The sequence below is a fragment of the Sylvia atricapilla genome, chromosome 14 (genome assembly GCF_009819655.1).
Source record: "Sylvia atricapilla isolate bSylAtr1 chromosome 14, bSylAtr1.pri, whole genome shotgun sequence".
Lineage (NCBI taxonomy): Eukaryota > Metazoa > Chordata > Aves > Passeriformes > Sylviidae > Sylvia > Sylvia atricapilla.
In genome coordinates, this window is record NC_089153.1 from 15,324,590 (window position 1) to 15,341,463 (window position 16,874).

Genomic DNA, 16,874 nt, shown 5'->3' on the forward strand with positions numbered 1-16,874 from the left:
GTGGTAAGCATTGCTGATGAGCTGGTCTGCATTTTTTCTGAAAGGACTAAATGAATTAACGTGTAGTAGAGGAACTTCAGGTTGGATTTCAGGGTTAGGAGAAAAGTCTAAAGAGATACTGCCTGAGTTTTTTCAGGAGAGGTGAGGTCAGTTTTCTGAGGACCATAGATCCTGCTTTAGTAGGAGGAATTTGGCAACCAATAAGAGTCTGAATTTGGGAACATTGGGATCCCTCCAAGCAGTTGAACCTTGAAGAGCCCAGAGCAGGGCTGGTGTGTGCCAGAAGAGACATCTGCCCTCAAACATATAAGTTATAGGCACAGCAAGACCTTCATCTAAGTTCACATCTCAGGTCGTGCTGTTCTCAGTAGAATGTTGGATTTAGTTACACCCACAGGCTCCCCAATGGGTCGTGCAGGCCAGGTTGCTGCTATGAGCTCCTGATTTTCAGAGGTTTAAGTGGTTTTTGTCAGCTGCTTTCCACACTTTATCACTCAACCATGGAAAGATGAGAAGGAAACCATGAAAGCAGATGTGGAGAGGAAGCTGTTGAGTGTGGGACAGGATAAGAGTGACTGCTTCATGTCTTTTCTGTCATCCTGCTGCAAGTTCACAGTGACCATATCTTATCTCCCTGTCTGGCTGATGGGGCAGACCCAAGTGTTTAAATATCTCCCTCAATACTACAAAATCTCAGTTGCAGCTTCCCTCTCCTCTCCAGCCCTATAACAAGCTGTGCACCAGTGTACCTCAGCTTACACACTCTTCCTGTTTTCCTTCTATACACTGACATGTTAGAAATAGGAACTGCTATTTTGCTTTTAAGCAGAAGTTGGGGCCTGGAACCACAAGCACTACCTTGGAAATGTGCTGGGGTGGTGTTTATCCAGTACTGAGGCCTCAGGGAGACCTTGTTTCCCAGAAAGCCAGCAGTGGAACTGTCCTGGCTCTTTGTGAGCCCTCTGTCTTTGAAGAGAAGGATGATGTGCAAGAGGCTGTATTGCCATGTGATCTGCCAGCACTGGCCAGAGGTATCAGAGCTGTTTGATTGCAGTTGATGACAGCTGATAGAAATGTGGTTTTCTGGTTTTTTTTTTTCAATTCCAGGATCGAATCATTGATGCTGGGCCAAAGGGCAACTATGCTCGGTTCATGAACCATTGCTGCCAGCCCAACTGTGAGACTCAGAAATGGTGTGTGAATGGTGACACTCGGGTTGGGCTCTTCGCACTTGTAAATATCAAAGCTGGTAAGGAACACACTCTCAATGCCTGCAGTAGCCTCGGGGGTTCTGTAAGGAAAATGGGGGGTTTGTAGCACCCTGGAAGAGGATTTAACTTTTATTTTCATATAGGTATTCATGGGGCTTAGCAGCACCACTAAGCTAATGAAACACAGCCATGGTATCAGTGGAGGTTGATACTGGGCCGTGCTACAGGATCAGTCCCTTTTTTAGCTGTAAAATATGGTGGGGGTGAGGGGTTGCACTGAATTTTCAATCTACACAGATCTATGGGGAGATTAATAGTTTGGTGTCTTTGTGTAGTGCTGGCAGTCATTTGTGACATTGTTTTTAAAAAGTGCTTTTACTTCAGCAGTAAAACATCCTACTCTGTAATTCATTAACAACTTGCTTGATTTTGATCTGCTTTTTTACCAGGGACTGAGTTGACTTTCAACTACAATCTGGAGTGTTTGGGAAATGGAAAAACCGTTTGTAAATGTGGTGCCCCAAACTGCAGTGGCTTCCTAGGAGTAAGGCCGAAGGTATGATGAATCCTTTAAGCTTTTATTCTTCCAAATTACCTCTTTGCATAGATGTGTATCATTCGTTGGTTTCAGAGGTTTCAGGTTGAAGAGATCATTTCAGTGTGGCCATGGGAACAGTGATTGAAATGAGTTAAATATTCGAGTTTTCATTCTGAGAAAGCAAATCTTAGTCTTCAGTTATCAGAGTTGCTATAAATAATGACAGGAAGTTTTATTTTACACTGAAAGAATTAAAAAAAAGAGGTGGAGGGGGTTTAAATTCTTTTCGTTGTTGTTTAATTTTCTACTTCTTATCGTGACAATTTCCATAGCACTAGAGGAGCAAAGGACAGGCATGGGAAAGACTTCATCAGATAACCAAGAAAATACAACTCAGCCAATTTCCCAAAGTAAAGGCTTGAGTAAATTGTGAGCATGCATGGAAGGCCAGCAAACTCACATTCCTTCACAGTGAAGCTGCTTCAGAGCCAGAAGGCTGCTAACACACCATCTATTCTGCAGTAAAGTTCTTGGTTTTATTCTGGTTTTATGAAGTGACCAATTTTTACACATCAGACAGACGTAAGAAATTTGCCATATCTGAAGTAGAAACGCCACCAGCTTTTAGAACTCACTGACTTTTTGAGGGCTTCGATTTGTAACTGTAATGTTGCAGTAACAGGAATTGATTTCAATTACCTCCTTGTGTGAGCTGGTTCTCACTGGGAGAAGGAAATAACAGGAGCAGTTGGCCGAGTTCCCAGCTGTCACCCGCTAAATCTATGTCTCAGCTGTTGGTTTGTTACAAGTGCTTCACCAAATCAGTCTGTAATCCCTCTGCTCTGGCATGTGCATCCTGCCGTGCCCACAGTTAAGGGTTAAAAACCTCCAGCAGCACAGTTGTTGAGCCCCATCAACATATAGAGAAGGTTTTATGAATTCTCCAGAGATTAGTTCTTCAGGAAAATTAACTTATAAAAATAAAAAATGGATGTCTTCAGAAGATGACAGATGAGGGGAATTGCACATCTGATGTAGTTAGTTCTTTTTTGGGTTGCGATTTGAAGTTCAATTGATTTTGTGCTGCCCCTGTGTTATACATGGTTTGACTGTCATTTTTGCCTTGAAATTGCAGGTTGCAGGATGGAAATCAGAGAAAGATGCCCTTTAGCTGGCATTCATGTTCCATTATATCTGAGGCGACTCATTCCATCTTGTTGAGATGGGCTAAGAAACAATACTGAGAAAACAGTACCTTGGGGTGTTTTTTTAAAAAAATTCTTCTCACAATAGATGCATTTTTAAGCTTCCTGAACATACAGCAGAACAAAACTGATTATACTCAAGTTCACTCTTAAAAGTGCCTTCTAACTGGGAGTGTGGAAGAATGTTTGAGAGTCTATTGTGCTGCAGGGAGCAAGTGGGAATCGCTTAGTCCAGCTGTTAGACCTCTTAGACATTCAAATTAGCTGTGAAGGGATTTTCTTGTTCTCTTTGTAATTAGATGGCCGAGGAACTAGGCGCTGAAAATCGGTGGCATAGTTTAGGTGGAGGCATTTCAGTGCCTGCATTTTCAGTGATAAGAAAGGCCTGGCTTGTCCCCATTGTCGGGGGAATGATGGTATGAAAGCAGAAACATCCACATGAGAAGGGGAAGGAAACAATCAAGAGATAACACCTTGGTGACAGGAAAGCTGGATAGCCAACTGCAGAGTTCTGGAATTGGAGGTCTGGGGACCAAGGTTTTTAAATGTTTTGGTGATTAAAATATTATGCACGATATTTGTGCAGAATAAAGAATGCAAAAATTGCTTCATAGGCATTGTCTCAACACACAGAGATGTCCTACATGGAGAACACATATTTGAACACAAAGAGATGTAGAAAATGGCACAGAATTTAGCTCAATTTAGTCTCCTTAGATAAACTGAACTGATGGTGCTTTGATAAGGTCAGGACTCGGGGCAAGAAACATCATCTTTGTGGAGCTGAGTGTTTGACACAGTAGGAGGCTCAGCCTGGCTTGGAGGGGGAGTTGAAAGAGCAGGATTGGAGGAAGCCTTAGGCCAGAGAAGAGAGCACTTGAACCATTTAGTTGCCTGTCCTGAGTCCAGTTGTAGTTAGTTCACTACAGGGATAATTTACCTGCAGTGATGACGCTGAGTTTGGTTGTCATTGGCCTGGGAGAGTGAGAGGATGGGGCAGTTGCAAAGGAATAACTGAGTGTAGGGGAGATGGAGATTGGATATTCCACAGTACACACCTGGAGAGGTCAACAGCAGAAACAAATCCACCATGAGGTCATGGCAGGTCAGTCGTGGTGGAGAAGCTGCCACAGGACTGAGCTGTGGTGTGGCACAACTGTGGAAAAGGCAAATAGGGGCAGTGCTTTGGGGGAATTTCCTGTTGTTTTGGCTAAGTGTTGATATCTGTACACTGCCTGTGAGATGTTACCTGAGGTAGCATGTGTAATTCTGTAATTTTCATTTGGGATAAGTATACTCAGTAAGGGCAGATAAAAGCCACTGGGAAGACTGAGTGTGCAGACCATGAAAGTTTCAGTTTGCAAGTAGGAGAGTGTGTCCCAGCGGTTTCTTCAGGGAGGTAGAAAAGCTTCAAATGTTGAACTTGATGATGAAGGTGTTTTCCAACCGTAAAGATTCTGTGATTCTGGTACAAAAGAGCAGCATTGACACAAGAACAAATAGGTCAAATTGATGACAGATAAATTCAGACTGAAAACAGAGAGGGAAGTGATGAATGTGAAAAAGTGCAGGAAGGCCTTGGATAGACTTCTTATGAATCATGTGTGCCAGGAGACCTGATGGCTTTGACCTGAAGAGTCTGTGAGAGGTGGCACGAGCTCAAGTGACACCAGGCAGCTCGAGCTCCTCATTCTGCTGTTGCTGGTTGTATAAAGCTCATGTTGAGCGAAGCTTTTCTGCAGGACTTCCAGACTCTTTCAAAATAACTGGCAGCTATTAGCTGTAGTAAATTGGTTGCCAAATACCGAGCAGCACTAGAGACGCTGCACAGGTCTCAGGTATAGCTGGCGGTGGGATTTCTGTCAGCAGGAAGGGAGCAGGTAGAGCACCCAGAGCCCTGCATTTACCCACATTGTTTCACCCCCAGAGCCAGCCCAGCCTCAGCGAGGAGAAGTCCAAGAAGCTGAAGAGGCGGCCGCAGATGAAGCGCAGGTCGCAGGCGGAGGTGATGAAGGAGCGGGAGGACGAGTGTTTCAGCTGCGGGGACGGAGGGCAGCTGGTCTCTTGTAAGAAGTCAGGCTGCCCCAAGGTGTACCACGCAGACTGCCTCAACCTGACCAAGAGACCTGCAGGTCAGTGCTCTGCACAGCTGGGCTCTGCTTGGGTCACAGTGTTGGCTCTGGGTCTCCTGGATGCTGCACAGGACATTGAACTCTATTCACAGCATCCTGACATTTAGAGAAATCATCCTCACTTCAACAGACCTTGTTGCCCAAACAATCCATCCCAGGTTTGCACCCCTCTCTGACTGCAAAAAGGTGAACTTGTTGCTGAAGGGGGAACTGGTCCTTGCCTAAGAGATAGTGTTTGTGAACTAACACCATTCTTGGGACCTGGCAGAGCATAATCCCAACAGTAGCTGAGGTATTGTCCATCACACTGGCTGTTTTCCCAAAGTTGAAGAGAGTTGTGTGTTGAATGGTGAGGAGAAGCACTGCTGGAAAATAGGAGTTAGAAAAGAATCTCTTAAATGTCTGAATAGCCATTAGTTTGTACCTAAGAGAACAGTACCAAAGCATGTTCTGGTTCGTGGTGAAGTGAGGGCAAAAATTAGAAATAAAAAAAAATACTCAAAAACTACAGTCCAGCCTCCAGCCTGTTCCCCTGCTTTCCATTTGCAAAATTTCTCCTAACAGCCCAACTTAAAATCACAAAGGATTGCCTGCTCTCTAATACGCTTTTTTTTACATAGTGGAAGTTTGTTGTTCAGTCCTTTTCCGGCTTCTACAAATATAGCCACAAGTTTTTATTCTTGATCTACTTTGGACTGTGTCCCACTTGCCTACACATTTTTTCAAAACTGGAAACAAGTATTTTAACAACATTGCAGCCGATGTAAGTAAGTAAGCCTTACTTACTCTGACAGAAAAGAATAATTATATTTAGTTTTTACATAAAATTCCTTGGAAATTGTTTTACTTGTTTGTCAAAATAACTTATGTGATGTTGATGGTTTACTTTATCCTCCTTGAGTTTTCATGTTGATCCTTTTCTAATATTTACTTCTTCCTCTTCCGTTCCTGTTTTGCCCCTGTCTTTATTTAATTACACCTTGTTGGTCTAAGAGCATTTGTTCAGTTTAAATTCTGAGCCTGTTTAACTGGATTTTTGCAGTCCCTTACAGGCTTGATATTATCTACCTGTATCTGTAAGAGTATTTGCTGTTCTGCTTTCAGAAATTTTAATTATTTTACAGATTAAAATACACTCCTGAAGGATGTAGTTTGAAATGCTTCCTCAGTTTGCCACAAGACCATTAATAACTGATTTTTGAGAATAATTTTCAGTCAGTTTTAGCAATTCTACTTTTTTCACACACAGGCAGTGATTTTCATAGCCTGCTCCTCAGAGTATCATTCAGGACATGAAAGGTTCGGCACTTTCTTTTCAGATGTTTCCTCTGCCATGGGCATTGCTGTCAAGTAATTGGAATTTCCTGCTTGTTTGCATGTTTGCTAATTGTGTGATCTTACTTCCAAGAGCTCTGGGCTGTCCCTGGAGAGGATGCTTATTCATTAGACCTTTTTATCCTGTCAAAGACCATTAGAGTGGTTTGATAGGATTTATCCTTCTTGCAACTAACTAGCAAGTTTTGACTTACTTTATTTTCCATCTGTACAAATGACCTCTGTAAGGATGCTCCCAAGGTCTTTGCAGGGGCCCAGTGTTGTGTGCCTCTCTGGAATGCTGCTGGTGCAGGGGAAGCAGTGATGGCCAGTGCTGCAGCACTGTGAGCCAGGAACAGGGGAGACCATGGGAAGTGTTAAACATCCTCACTTGGAAAAAAATGCTGAAAATTTGGAAAACACACAGAAGAGCAGTGTGCATATTTTGAGACTGGAACAGAAGCCTTGGACTGGCTTCAAAGGAGGGGAAAAACTTACTACGTGTTGCCTTCAACCCCAGGGGAAAATCAGCGTGAGAGAGGAGAGTGGAGAGCTGCTGTTGCACAAGTCCAGGGAGCAATGCAAACAGCTGCTCAGTGCTGTGCTGCAGGAACCAGCCTGTCTGGCAAGGAGCTGGTAGCCACAGGTCTGTGGGTTTGGTTCAGGCAGGCTGGGAAGTGCTCTGGCCTGGCTGGTGTTCATGGCTGCTCGCTGGCTCAGAGCTCTGTGTCAGGGCTGCACTGTGAGGAGCTGCTCCTCACAGCAAGGCAGGGAGCAGGAGAAATGAGGGATGTGGGGTGCTGGGAGAGCACAGAGGGAGGAGTTGTATTTGGAAAAACATCCTGGCTTATCCTGTGGTGAGAGATCAGGAGCTCAGCATGTGCCTGGTTGTGTCCATGAATTGGAAGCATTTGGTAGAACCAACCATAGCCTTGGCTGAGGGAGCAGGAGGCTGAGCCAGTGAGGTCATGTACAAGTGAGAAAAGCAGCAATTTCTGAAGTGTAATGTTGTGTTTTGCCTGCTGGTGGTATTGGTAGTGATGGTCAATGTGTTTGCTGTGAAGATGAAGCTGCTGGAGGAGTAGCTTTGTTTTATCATGGCCATACATGGCCAGAGGTTAAGGATGTGCCTTTGGGTTCAGAGACAATAGAAACTTAGCCCCTGTGATCACTGCTCTCTCACTTCTTCTTTCTGAAAAACAGGAAGGGAGGTTCTTGACCCAGAGTTAAAAGATGAATCTGACAGGTTTGCTTTAAAAGTCCTTTGAGTGTTGTGCACAGATAACTACTGCTGTTTTCTATGAAAATCAAAGCTACAGAGATGTGCAATCTGGGAGTGTCAGCTCCTCCCTAGACACCTCTGTTGGTTAGTGCTGTGCAGGAGCCAGATGGGGTTTTGGTCTGAGCTGATGTGGCTTGTGTTTATCATTATTACCATTGTCATTGCTGCTTCTGAGAATGCAGATTCATGTAAACTGCCTGTCAAGCTAAGGCAGAAACTGAAGAGGACACGTAGAGTTGTATGTGGGTATTACAGGAATGTTCTCACTTTTCCCTGAACTCCCTTTGCTGCAGGCCTTTGTGTCTTGCCCTTGTCCTGCTCCTGAGGTGTGTCTTTTCTCCCATGTTTGTGCTGCAGGAAAGTGGGAGTGCCCGTGGCATCAGTGTGATGTGTGTGGTAAGGAAGCAGCTTCGTTCTGCGAGATGTGCCCCAGGTCCTTCTGCAAGCAGCACCGGGAAGGAATGCTCTTCATCTCCAAGCTGGATGGACGATTGTGCTGTACAGAGCATGATCCCTGTGGGCCTCACCCTCTAGAGCCAGGAGAAATTCGTGAGTATGCACCTCCCATAGAAGGCCTGACAAACGGCGAGGACACCCAGCCACCACCAGAGCAGCTGCCTGCAGACACAGAGGCAGACACAGACCTGAGTGTTCAGCCCCTGGACAGCCTACCTCAGTCTGTGGCCGTCAGACTGCAGTCACCAGAAAAGCCCCCTGCTACCCTAGCGCTGAGGCTGCCTTCTTCAGACAAGCCCCCCACCACCCTTGCCCTGAGGTTGCAGCCGTCAAACAAACCCCCAACCACCCTGGCCCTCAGGCTACCTTCACCAGACAAACCACCTGCCACCCTGGCTCTGAGACTGCCACCGTCAAATAAACCCCCCGCCACCTTGTCACTGAGGCTGAAGCCATCCAACAAACCCTCCACCACCCTTTCGCTCCGGCTTCAGCCTTCGGACAAACCTCCCACCACCCTGTCGCTTCGCCTGCAGCCCTCAGACAAGCCCCAGGCTGCCCTGTCCCTGAGGCTGCAGTCAGAGAAGCAGCCCATCATTGTAGCGCTGCGGCCTCAGCAGCCCGACAAACCTCCCAGCAACGCGGTGCTCTGGCCACTGGACGAGTCTTCCAGTGACGCCTCGCAGCCTCAGCTGCCCAGCAAATCTCCTCCGGGATCACCGAGGTCCCCGTTGGATGAGTCACTTGTTACTGCTGGTGACCTGCAGCTCCAGCTGTCAGATGAGACTCCTGAAGCCCCTGAGGTTTTGGAGTTATCGGACAAGTCCCTCATTGACAGCAGGGCCCAGCAGCCCGAGCTGCTGGATGAGTTCCCCGTGAAATGCCTGCATCCTCCGCTGTCTGACAGACTCCTGGCCACGGTGGGGATGCTGCAGTCCCAGCCGGAGGATGAGCCTCCTGAGGCCGATCAGCTCCAGCTGCTGGACGACTCCTCTGCCCAGAGTCCACAGCCACAGGCTGTGGAAGAGGCTTCCAGTTCTGTGGTGTCGCAGGTCTCAGCATTGGAGATGGCTTCCAGTCCTGAGGTGCTGTGGTCTGTTCCCATTGAAAAAGTCCCAGACTCCCCAGTCTCACGGATCCTGCCCTCAGAGAAGGCTCCTGGATCAGCAGTACCACAATCCCTGCCTCTAGAAAAGGCTTCCTTCTCTGGGGCAGCGCGGGTCCCTGACACAGAGAAGTCTCCCAGCTCTGGGTCACCCCATCCCCTGCCTCCAGAGAAGGCTGCTGGTTCAGGTATGTCTCAGACCTTGCCCACAGAGAAGGCTCCCAGCTTAGGGTTGTCGTGGCCTCTCTCTCCAGAGAAGGCCCCTGGCTCCCGGTCACCACATGTCCTGCCCACAGAGAAGGGTCTCAGCTCCGGGGCCCTTCGGATCCCGCTCACACAGAAGTCTCTCTCCTCTGGCGTGCTGCGACCCCTTCCTCCAGAGAAGGCTGCTGACTCCGGGGCCCTGCGCGTTCTTCCTTTGGAAAAGGCTCTCAGCTCCGGGGTGTCTCGGCCTCAGCTCTCGGAGAGGCCTCTCGCTCTAACATCCCCGTGGCCTCAGGCATCAGATAAGCTGGCTGCTGCTGTGGCTCCTCGGCCTCAGGCCTTGGACAAACCTCTAACTGCATCAGCTCCGAGGCTGTTGCTGTCGGAGAAGGCTCTGCGTCCCGTCGACCAGAACGCTCAGCTGAAGGAGAGAGGAGCCCCAGCCATGGAGCTGAGTCCCCAGCAGAAAGAGAGGACCATGTTAGCTGGGGAGCAAATCTCTTGGTCTGCTGGGAAGGTGGTGACACACGCTGGACAAGTACCTTGGCCTACGGAGAAGCTGCAGACGCACGAGCAAAGCCACTGGTCCACCGGGAAAGCCGTGACACCTGCGGAGCAGCCTTCCCGGACAGCAGAGAAACTACCGGAGCCAACCCTTCAGCCCAGCTGGGAAGTGGCCTCAGCCCCCTCGGAGCAGACCCCGTGGACATCAGAGAGATTGTGTGCGTTCCAGCAGACCCCTCGGCCAGCCAGGGAAGCGCCGGTGCCCCCGGAGCAGATGCAGTGGCTTGTCACGAACCTTCAGACAATTGATCAGATTGCTTGGCTGAGTGGAAAAGCACAGACTCCTCGGGGGCAGGACCCTTTGCCTGAACAAAATACAGCGCTAGCCCGTAACCAGGATTCTGTCTGTCGTGAGTTGGCTGACTCAGAGCCAAAGTGAGGTTGGTGAATATGGGAGGCAGGTTTCAGTCATTTAATGTTTAGGGAGGGGGAATCTTCGTTTTGGTTTTTTTTTTTATTCACTTCCCTGAGCCCAGCCCCTAACCCATGCACATCCCATCCATATTCTCTTGTGACATGAGCAAGGACATTCTCTTAAATGTGAGTCTGGCTCAGCCAAAGGGAGAGAGCATCCGTGACCTTTTCCTCTTCCTTTTACAAATGGTAAAGCTGAAATAAAGAGTCCACTCTGGGTAAAAAATCTCCAATTCCATTGAAATGGTCACATTACTGATCCAGCATGTTCAAGCTCCAGGTTTGATTCCCAGGTGGGTTCCCAGGCACAGCCAGGGGCCTTTGCTCTTGTTACTGCGTTTAAAGAAAGTGGATCAGTCAGGCTGCCCTGGCACTGGAGGTGTTTCAGGGATCATGTGGTGAGCAGTCGGGTGTGTGTCCTTGCCAGACTCCAGATGCAGGGAAGGGATTTTCTGTCACCTGCCCAGGTCTCTCTCTGTGCAGTGCGTTGCTTTACGAGGCTTGTCCATGTGTTCACTGGGACATGCTGTGTGTGTGGTTTGCTCAAGGACAGATCATCTCCAGTGAGATGGGAGAGGCGCTCCTGCACTCACTCTCTCAGTGCAGTTTTCTCCAGCAATAGGCAGTATCCATTCAGGCTCCTTTTTGACAGAGCTGCGACTGACCAGGCCCAAGAAGTGGGAAATCTGGAGCAAGTCAGGGAAAAGAGAAATCTTGAAAGAAGTCATCTGGCAGTTTTTTCATTCTTGTGTCTTAATCCTTTAGCACAGGACACGTGGAGTGTTTTCCTGCACTTGACAGCGTAGTGACCCATAAAGCAGCAATAGCGGAGCACAGCAGAGTGGGTTCCTGGAGGTGCTGAGCACTGCCCTGCCAAGGGGGCAGTGCTCCCTTTCAAATTTCCATCCAGTCTCTTCTAGACCTCTGTTGTCAGCGTGAGCCAGCAGACTGAGCAGTCCTTTCTCCCTTTGCCTCAGACGTGTTCAGAACGTGTTCCCATCACACCTCGTGTTGCCAGCAGCAAGCCAAGCCTGTCCCGCTCACTGCACAGCCCAGAGGCGAGGGTGCCCTAGCTGGATGGGGACCCATCTCAACACCTTCCCCTTGTGTAGCTTCTGGCTTAACTCTTCTACAACCAAAGGAGACTTGAATTAACTGGACTGTGTTGGTATGCATGTGTGTGTGCATTGTGTGCGTCCATCCAACTGAATTGTAGTTCTCACACTGGAACACGGTGGGCTCCAGCAGCTGGCTGGCTTTCTTTTTTCCTCTACTCCCTTTTACAGTGAAGGCAATGTTTAGTACCTGGTGGTCATCGGGCTGGTGTCCAGACTAGGGCTGCTGAAAGCCATTCACTCAAGCTTAGGCAGAAGTTGGCTTGGCTGTGGTGCTCGTGGGGCAGGCAGTCCCAGGGACCTGCAGCATCTTGTGAACAGTGGCACCCTCACGAGCAGGAGGAGGACAGACCTCCTTCAGTGGCACTGCCTGGCCTGGATAGGGTTGGTGTCCTACCGAGGAAACACTGCTGACCAGCTTTTTCCCACTCTCACAACACATTACCTCTGTAATTAACTGAGCTCCACCAATCTGGGGCCACAGCCTCGGATCTCCGTGCCGCCGCCAGACCCTTGCGCAGCTCCAGTATGTGTATCCTCCTTCTCCTTCCAGGCAGATCTGCAGGCCCCTGCTCAGGAAGGGAGAGTTCAGCCCCATGCTGACCTCCTTCCTCTAACATAGGAGCAGGTCCTTGTTCCCACCTGGCTTGCAAGTGCCTGCTGCTCCCAGAGCAGTCATGAGCTTTGCAGTTTTCTATGAAGGGAGGCAGACACCTGTACCAAGACAAATCCCAGTCCATTCTCCTTTCCTGGTGTGTGCACCCCGAGACAACGTCCTGCTGTAAAGGCTGGGTGTGCTGGGCACAAGGGGACATTACCAGTGCTATGGTGCATCTTTTCTCTAGTCCAAATCATTTCAGATTCTTTGTAGAATAGTTCACGACTTGGAAAAGCTTTATAGCTTATGGAAGCTTCCTTGTTTAATGTTGTTTTTTTTCCGGGAAGACTGGCAGGTCAGTTCCTGCTTGCTGCTGAAACTAGGGAAATGCAAGCAGCTTGCATTTCTGCGTGACTCCTCCACAAAGGGAATCAGGACAACTCAGATCCACTGAGAGAGAAGATTACCTTAAGGGCATTCATTAAGGTTTTAAAACGAAAATTTTTAAAGAAATTATGACGTTCAGTATATTAAGTATTTATCATGTGTGAGAAGGAAAATAAATCTTGAATTTACATTTATAAGCCTTCCCATGAGCTGGACTTAGTCATGTAGATTGTGTAAGTAGGGTTTCCTCAGTGCCAGTGCCCAGCTAGCTCCTGCTGTAACCAGAGAGGTCTCTGCACTGCTCTGTCCACCTCCGCTTCGCATTGTCACGTGTTAACTAGTTACTTGTTTCATGAAAAAATAAACTGTGAATATTTTTGGTGCAGGCTTTTTTAAATCTGTAAAATGGAGAAGTTTTCAGTGAATTCTCACGAGCAGGTTTGAAAAAAATCACTTCTATAAATCGTGGGCTCACGTAGCAGGGTGAGGCTCATGGCAGCAGCCGCCTTTCATGCCAGCAGGTGCTTACCCAAAAGCTTGTTTGGAACAGTGAACGTGGATTAAACCATTGCATGGCATTTCCCACAGCCTACTTTGTTGCAGCTACTGTACCTCATCTCTCTTCTTCTCTCCCTTTTCCACAAGGATCCAGGTTTCTGGCTTGCTACCTTGCAGCTACCGTTGGAAAGTTGAGTTCAGCATAGTTAGGAGGCTGCTTGGCAAAACTGGTGTTGAGGAACATTGTTGAAGGAGGAACAGCCAGCCCTTGCTTGGAGCTCTGTGTGATGCTCTGTCAGATATGGGGGGCTTTTCAGAGGGAGTAGTTGTGCTTTTGGGAGTCTCTGGGCTGTTCTGTGTCACGTAGACTATGCCTGACCAGCTGTAGAGAGAGGTCCCAGCAGCCCTGCCCTTGTCCAGCCTGCCCTCACCAGGGAGAATGAGCTGGGGAACAGCTTCAGGCAGGAAGACCCGGGTGAAGGAAATGGGGACCATCTTCTGTACTCAAGGTGACTAATTCTGGTGGCAGCTGCAGCACTGCTTTGGAGGAAAGAGGGACAAGTCTGTGCTGAAGCAGTTGGGTTTGTTTGCTGTCGTTCATTGCTGCCTTCAGAATTCAGACTGTTTGAATCATGAGGAATTTTAAAAATAGAGGGTAGAGGCAAAGTAACACACAACCCTGGCAGACTCCTGGGCGAGGCACTGCTGCAGCAGACCTGTGCCACAGCTTCATGCCAAAGCTGTGATGCTCTCTTGCTGTGGTGGAGGGACCCAGTCACCTGGTCACTTAGTCCTGGGTCAGCCCTAATTGCACCTAAGGTGGGTGAGAGGTGACTCCTGTGTTGATTCACTGGTGTGGAGCACTGTAGAAGCAGAATCAAGGGTCTAATTATCTCTGTCCCTTCCCTGGTGTCCCACAATGGCTCACAAGAATTTCCCAGACTCATTCCTGGTAGGAATGGCTCCCTCTTCCATTTCTGAAGGGGATGCAGGCTCTGCTTCTATATGAACACTTTGCTGGTCAACATCCCTGCTGCCAGAATAACTGCTGCCCCTGCTCAGAGCGGTGGGCTGGGGTCAGTGGCTGTGGCTTCCACCCCACCGCAGGACCCTCTTTTATGTTGCGTTTCCACTGTGGGCAGGAGAGTCCAAGGTGCCCTTTGGTGACAGAGGAGCTCTGGTGAGGGACAACAGCACAGTCAGGGCCTTGTGCCCCCCTCAGGATGAGGGTTGCAGAGGAGGAGCCACCACAGGACCTGTGGGATGTGTGGGCAGGAGGGGAGCTGGCACAGGCCACTCTTCTGCTTGGGTTGTCCCATCTTCTCCCCTGCCCACTGTCAGCCAGGCTCTGATGAATCTATCAGGAGTGTTATCACTGTAAGGAATAATCACATCACCTACTGCACGTCTCCAGATGCAGATTAGCTCATGGTAGCTTGCTTTATTGCTGTTCTCCAGTTAAACTTTTCCTATTTAACAAAAAAAGCTCCACAGGAACCAGTCACTTCAATACACAAAGCATCTGAGTGGTACCATTGGGAGCATGTGTTAATTCAGGGTTAAACCCCTGCAGGCAGAGGCTCTGAAGGTGTGGCTGGTGTTCAAATTTGGGAGATAAGAGAGATGGTTGAATGTAAAGGACATTAAAGAACTAAGGTGAGACAGTGCATTTGCTAGAAAAGCTTCAGATTAGTTTCACAGGAAAAAAAAAAGAGAAAGAAAAAGCAGCGCTAAACTTGATGCTCTTGGCAGTGTGTTTGCCCTGAACATGCTGTGCATGTGCCCAGCTCCTACTGGGACACCACAGCCAGTGTTGTGACAGGGCAGGGGGAGTTAGAGAAAGAAACCTCAGACCTTCAACACCTTCTGTTTATTTTTAATTTCAGCCTTAACTTCTGATTTTGCTTGATGTTTGGAATAACCATAATTGTAACCTGCTTGTAATGTGCTTTGCCCTAAATTACTGATGAGGCTTTCGGCCTTTGCTAGCCAGTGAGTGTTAAAAGCAAAGTGGCAAATCGTGCAGCTACTCTGAAAGTGTGGGGGGATGCTGTGTTTGATCTCCCAGGCTTTGCCCGCGCTAATTACCCACCCTCCTGTGATAGTGATAACGCCGGTGGCAGCGTTTGCAGCAGAGGCTGCTCCTCTGGCAGCAGCACAGCTGGGCTGATGGGTGCTTGGGGCTCCCAGGGTCTGCGACACGGGACACTGGAGCTTGGGGACTGCTCTGCCACATGCCTGGCTTCAACAGGAGTCTCACCTGTGGGGTGGCAGTGCCCTTGCTTAGCAGGAGATGGGAGAATGCAAGATTCCTGCTCCAGGTCAAGTGATGTAAGCAAAGTGTGTTGGCGGGGGTGGTGGGGGGGACAAGGACAGATTGTGTGAGCTGGGACTGGAGGAGCAGCAGTGATGGACAGTCCCTACAGCACTGAATCTACCTCCTAGAGAAATCAGAAATGGGTGTCGCTATGGCCTATTTCAAGGTAAAGTTTTAATCAAGTTTGCCCTTGGCAAAGCCCTTGGGCTATTGTGGTGCTATTGTAAACCGTTGGCAGCTTAGCACAGTAGGGCTGGACTCACGGCTCCTGGCCACGGGCTGGGGCTTTTTGGCCAGCTCATCCCATCCCCCTGGAGCTGGTGTCAAGCTTCAGCGCGTGTAACTGAAACAGGACAAGGAGTGACTCGGTTCCTTCAGTTCATGGTGGGTTTGAGACTCAAACCAGTGTGTCACTGAGCCCCGTGGGGAGCCCGTGGAGCCACGTGAAGCAAGCAGGCATCCGCTACTGCATGTTCTTCGTGTCTGTTTGGTACTGAGCTGGTTTCAGTTTTTGTTTCTTTTTCTGATGTTTCCGAGTTGTTGACTTCAAGGAACTGGGTTTTGTGTATTTTTTTAGACACTGGGAACTTGTTAAAAGGAAAATCAGCAAGCACTGGGAGGCTCAAGGTGGAGTGTGGCTGGAGCTGAGGGTGGCCCCGGCCGGCGTGGGTGGGAGGTGAGATGTGTTGGCAGCATCGGGAGCAGGCAGGGAGTGGCTCTCCCTGCGAGGAGCCATGGAAGCCTTTCAGCAGTGGCCCTCCCAGCCCTGCATATCCGTGGTGCTGAGCTCACTGCCCCACCAGCCTGCCCACCGCCGAGACACTGACCGTGTTGGGCACCGTGCTCACTTCTAATGTCTCCTGCCACCCTTCCAGCACTGTGTGCTCTTAGCTGGGGTCCTGGCTGCCAGCTAGCCAAGGGCCCTGGGGAGGGGGGGTTGCCCACTGCCCCTTTCTCACTGCCCGGGGACATGGGGGGCCACTCGTGGCAGCAGCATAAGTTGTGCTGGAGCCGTGAGTGAGAGGTTTGCTTGTGGGAGGAACCATGGTGTGAGCAGCCCCACACTGCCTGCCTTCCCCTCTGAGGTCTGCTGCCCACAGGGTCCTGTTCTGCAGGCTCAGGCAGAGGGAAACACATCAGGAGTCAAGGATCCCGGCCAATGCAGAGGCCAGCGCACTGCAGGGGGGACAAAAGGGTGCTCAGCCCTGGCCAGGAGTCACCTGTCAGTTTTAAGAAGGAATGCCAGAGCAGGTGAGAGAAAACTACATATTTCCAGCATGTATATTATTTTTAGAAGAGGGAGAGGGGAGAGTCTTGGACCATTGATTACTTTCATTTTGCTCCCCTTAGACTGTTGGCTGTGTATGTGAAACTTATAATGAAAAGAGGGTTGCCCTGCCCAGGTGCTCCCAGAACATGTACTGTAATTCTTTGTATATAGAAGAAAAATTACTGTAAAGTAAAGTTTAACTTTACTCTCGATGTCCTCTTGTGGTTTGTCTTGCTGAATGGGGGGAGGCAGGGAAGGGAGAGC

At 49.0% G+C, this 16,874-nt stretch overlaps 1 protein-coding gene across 3 annotated transcripts in view; it reads left to right on the forward strand.

Moving 5' to 3' along the window:
* Positions 1-16,822, forward strand: part of NSD1 (nuclear receptor binding SET domain protein 1) — a 61,298-nt gene extending 44,476 nt beyond the window's left edge. For 2 of the 3 annotated variants that reach the window (XM_066329315.1, XM_066329316.1), the window contains exons 20-23: positions 1,108-1,249; positions 1,661-1,767; positions 4,882-5,086; positions 8,040-16,822. In XM_066329315.1, coding sequence (XP_066185412.1) covers positions 1,108-1,249; positions 1,661-1,767; positions 4,882-5,086; positions 8,040-10,390 — 2,805 coding nt within the window. In that variant the 3' untranslated portion in view covers positions 10,391-16,822. The remainder of the gene's footprint in view (positions 1-1,107; positions 1,250-1,660; positions 1,768-4,881; positions 5,087-8,039) is intronic. The other variant, XM_066329314.1, reaches the window with a different exon arrangement.
* The last annotated feature ends 52 nt before the right edge of the window (positions 16,823-16,874 follow it).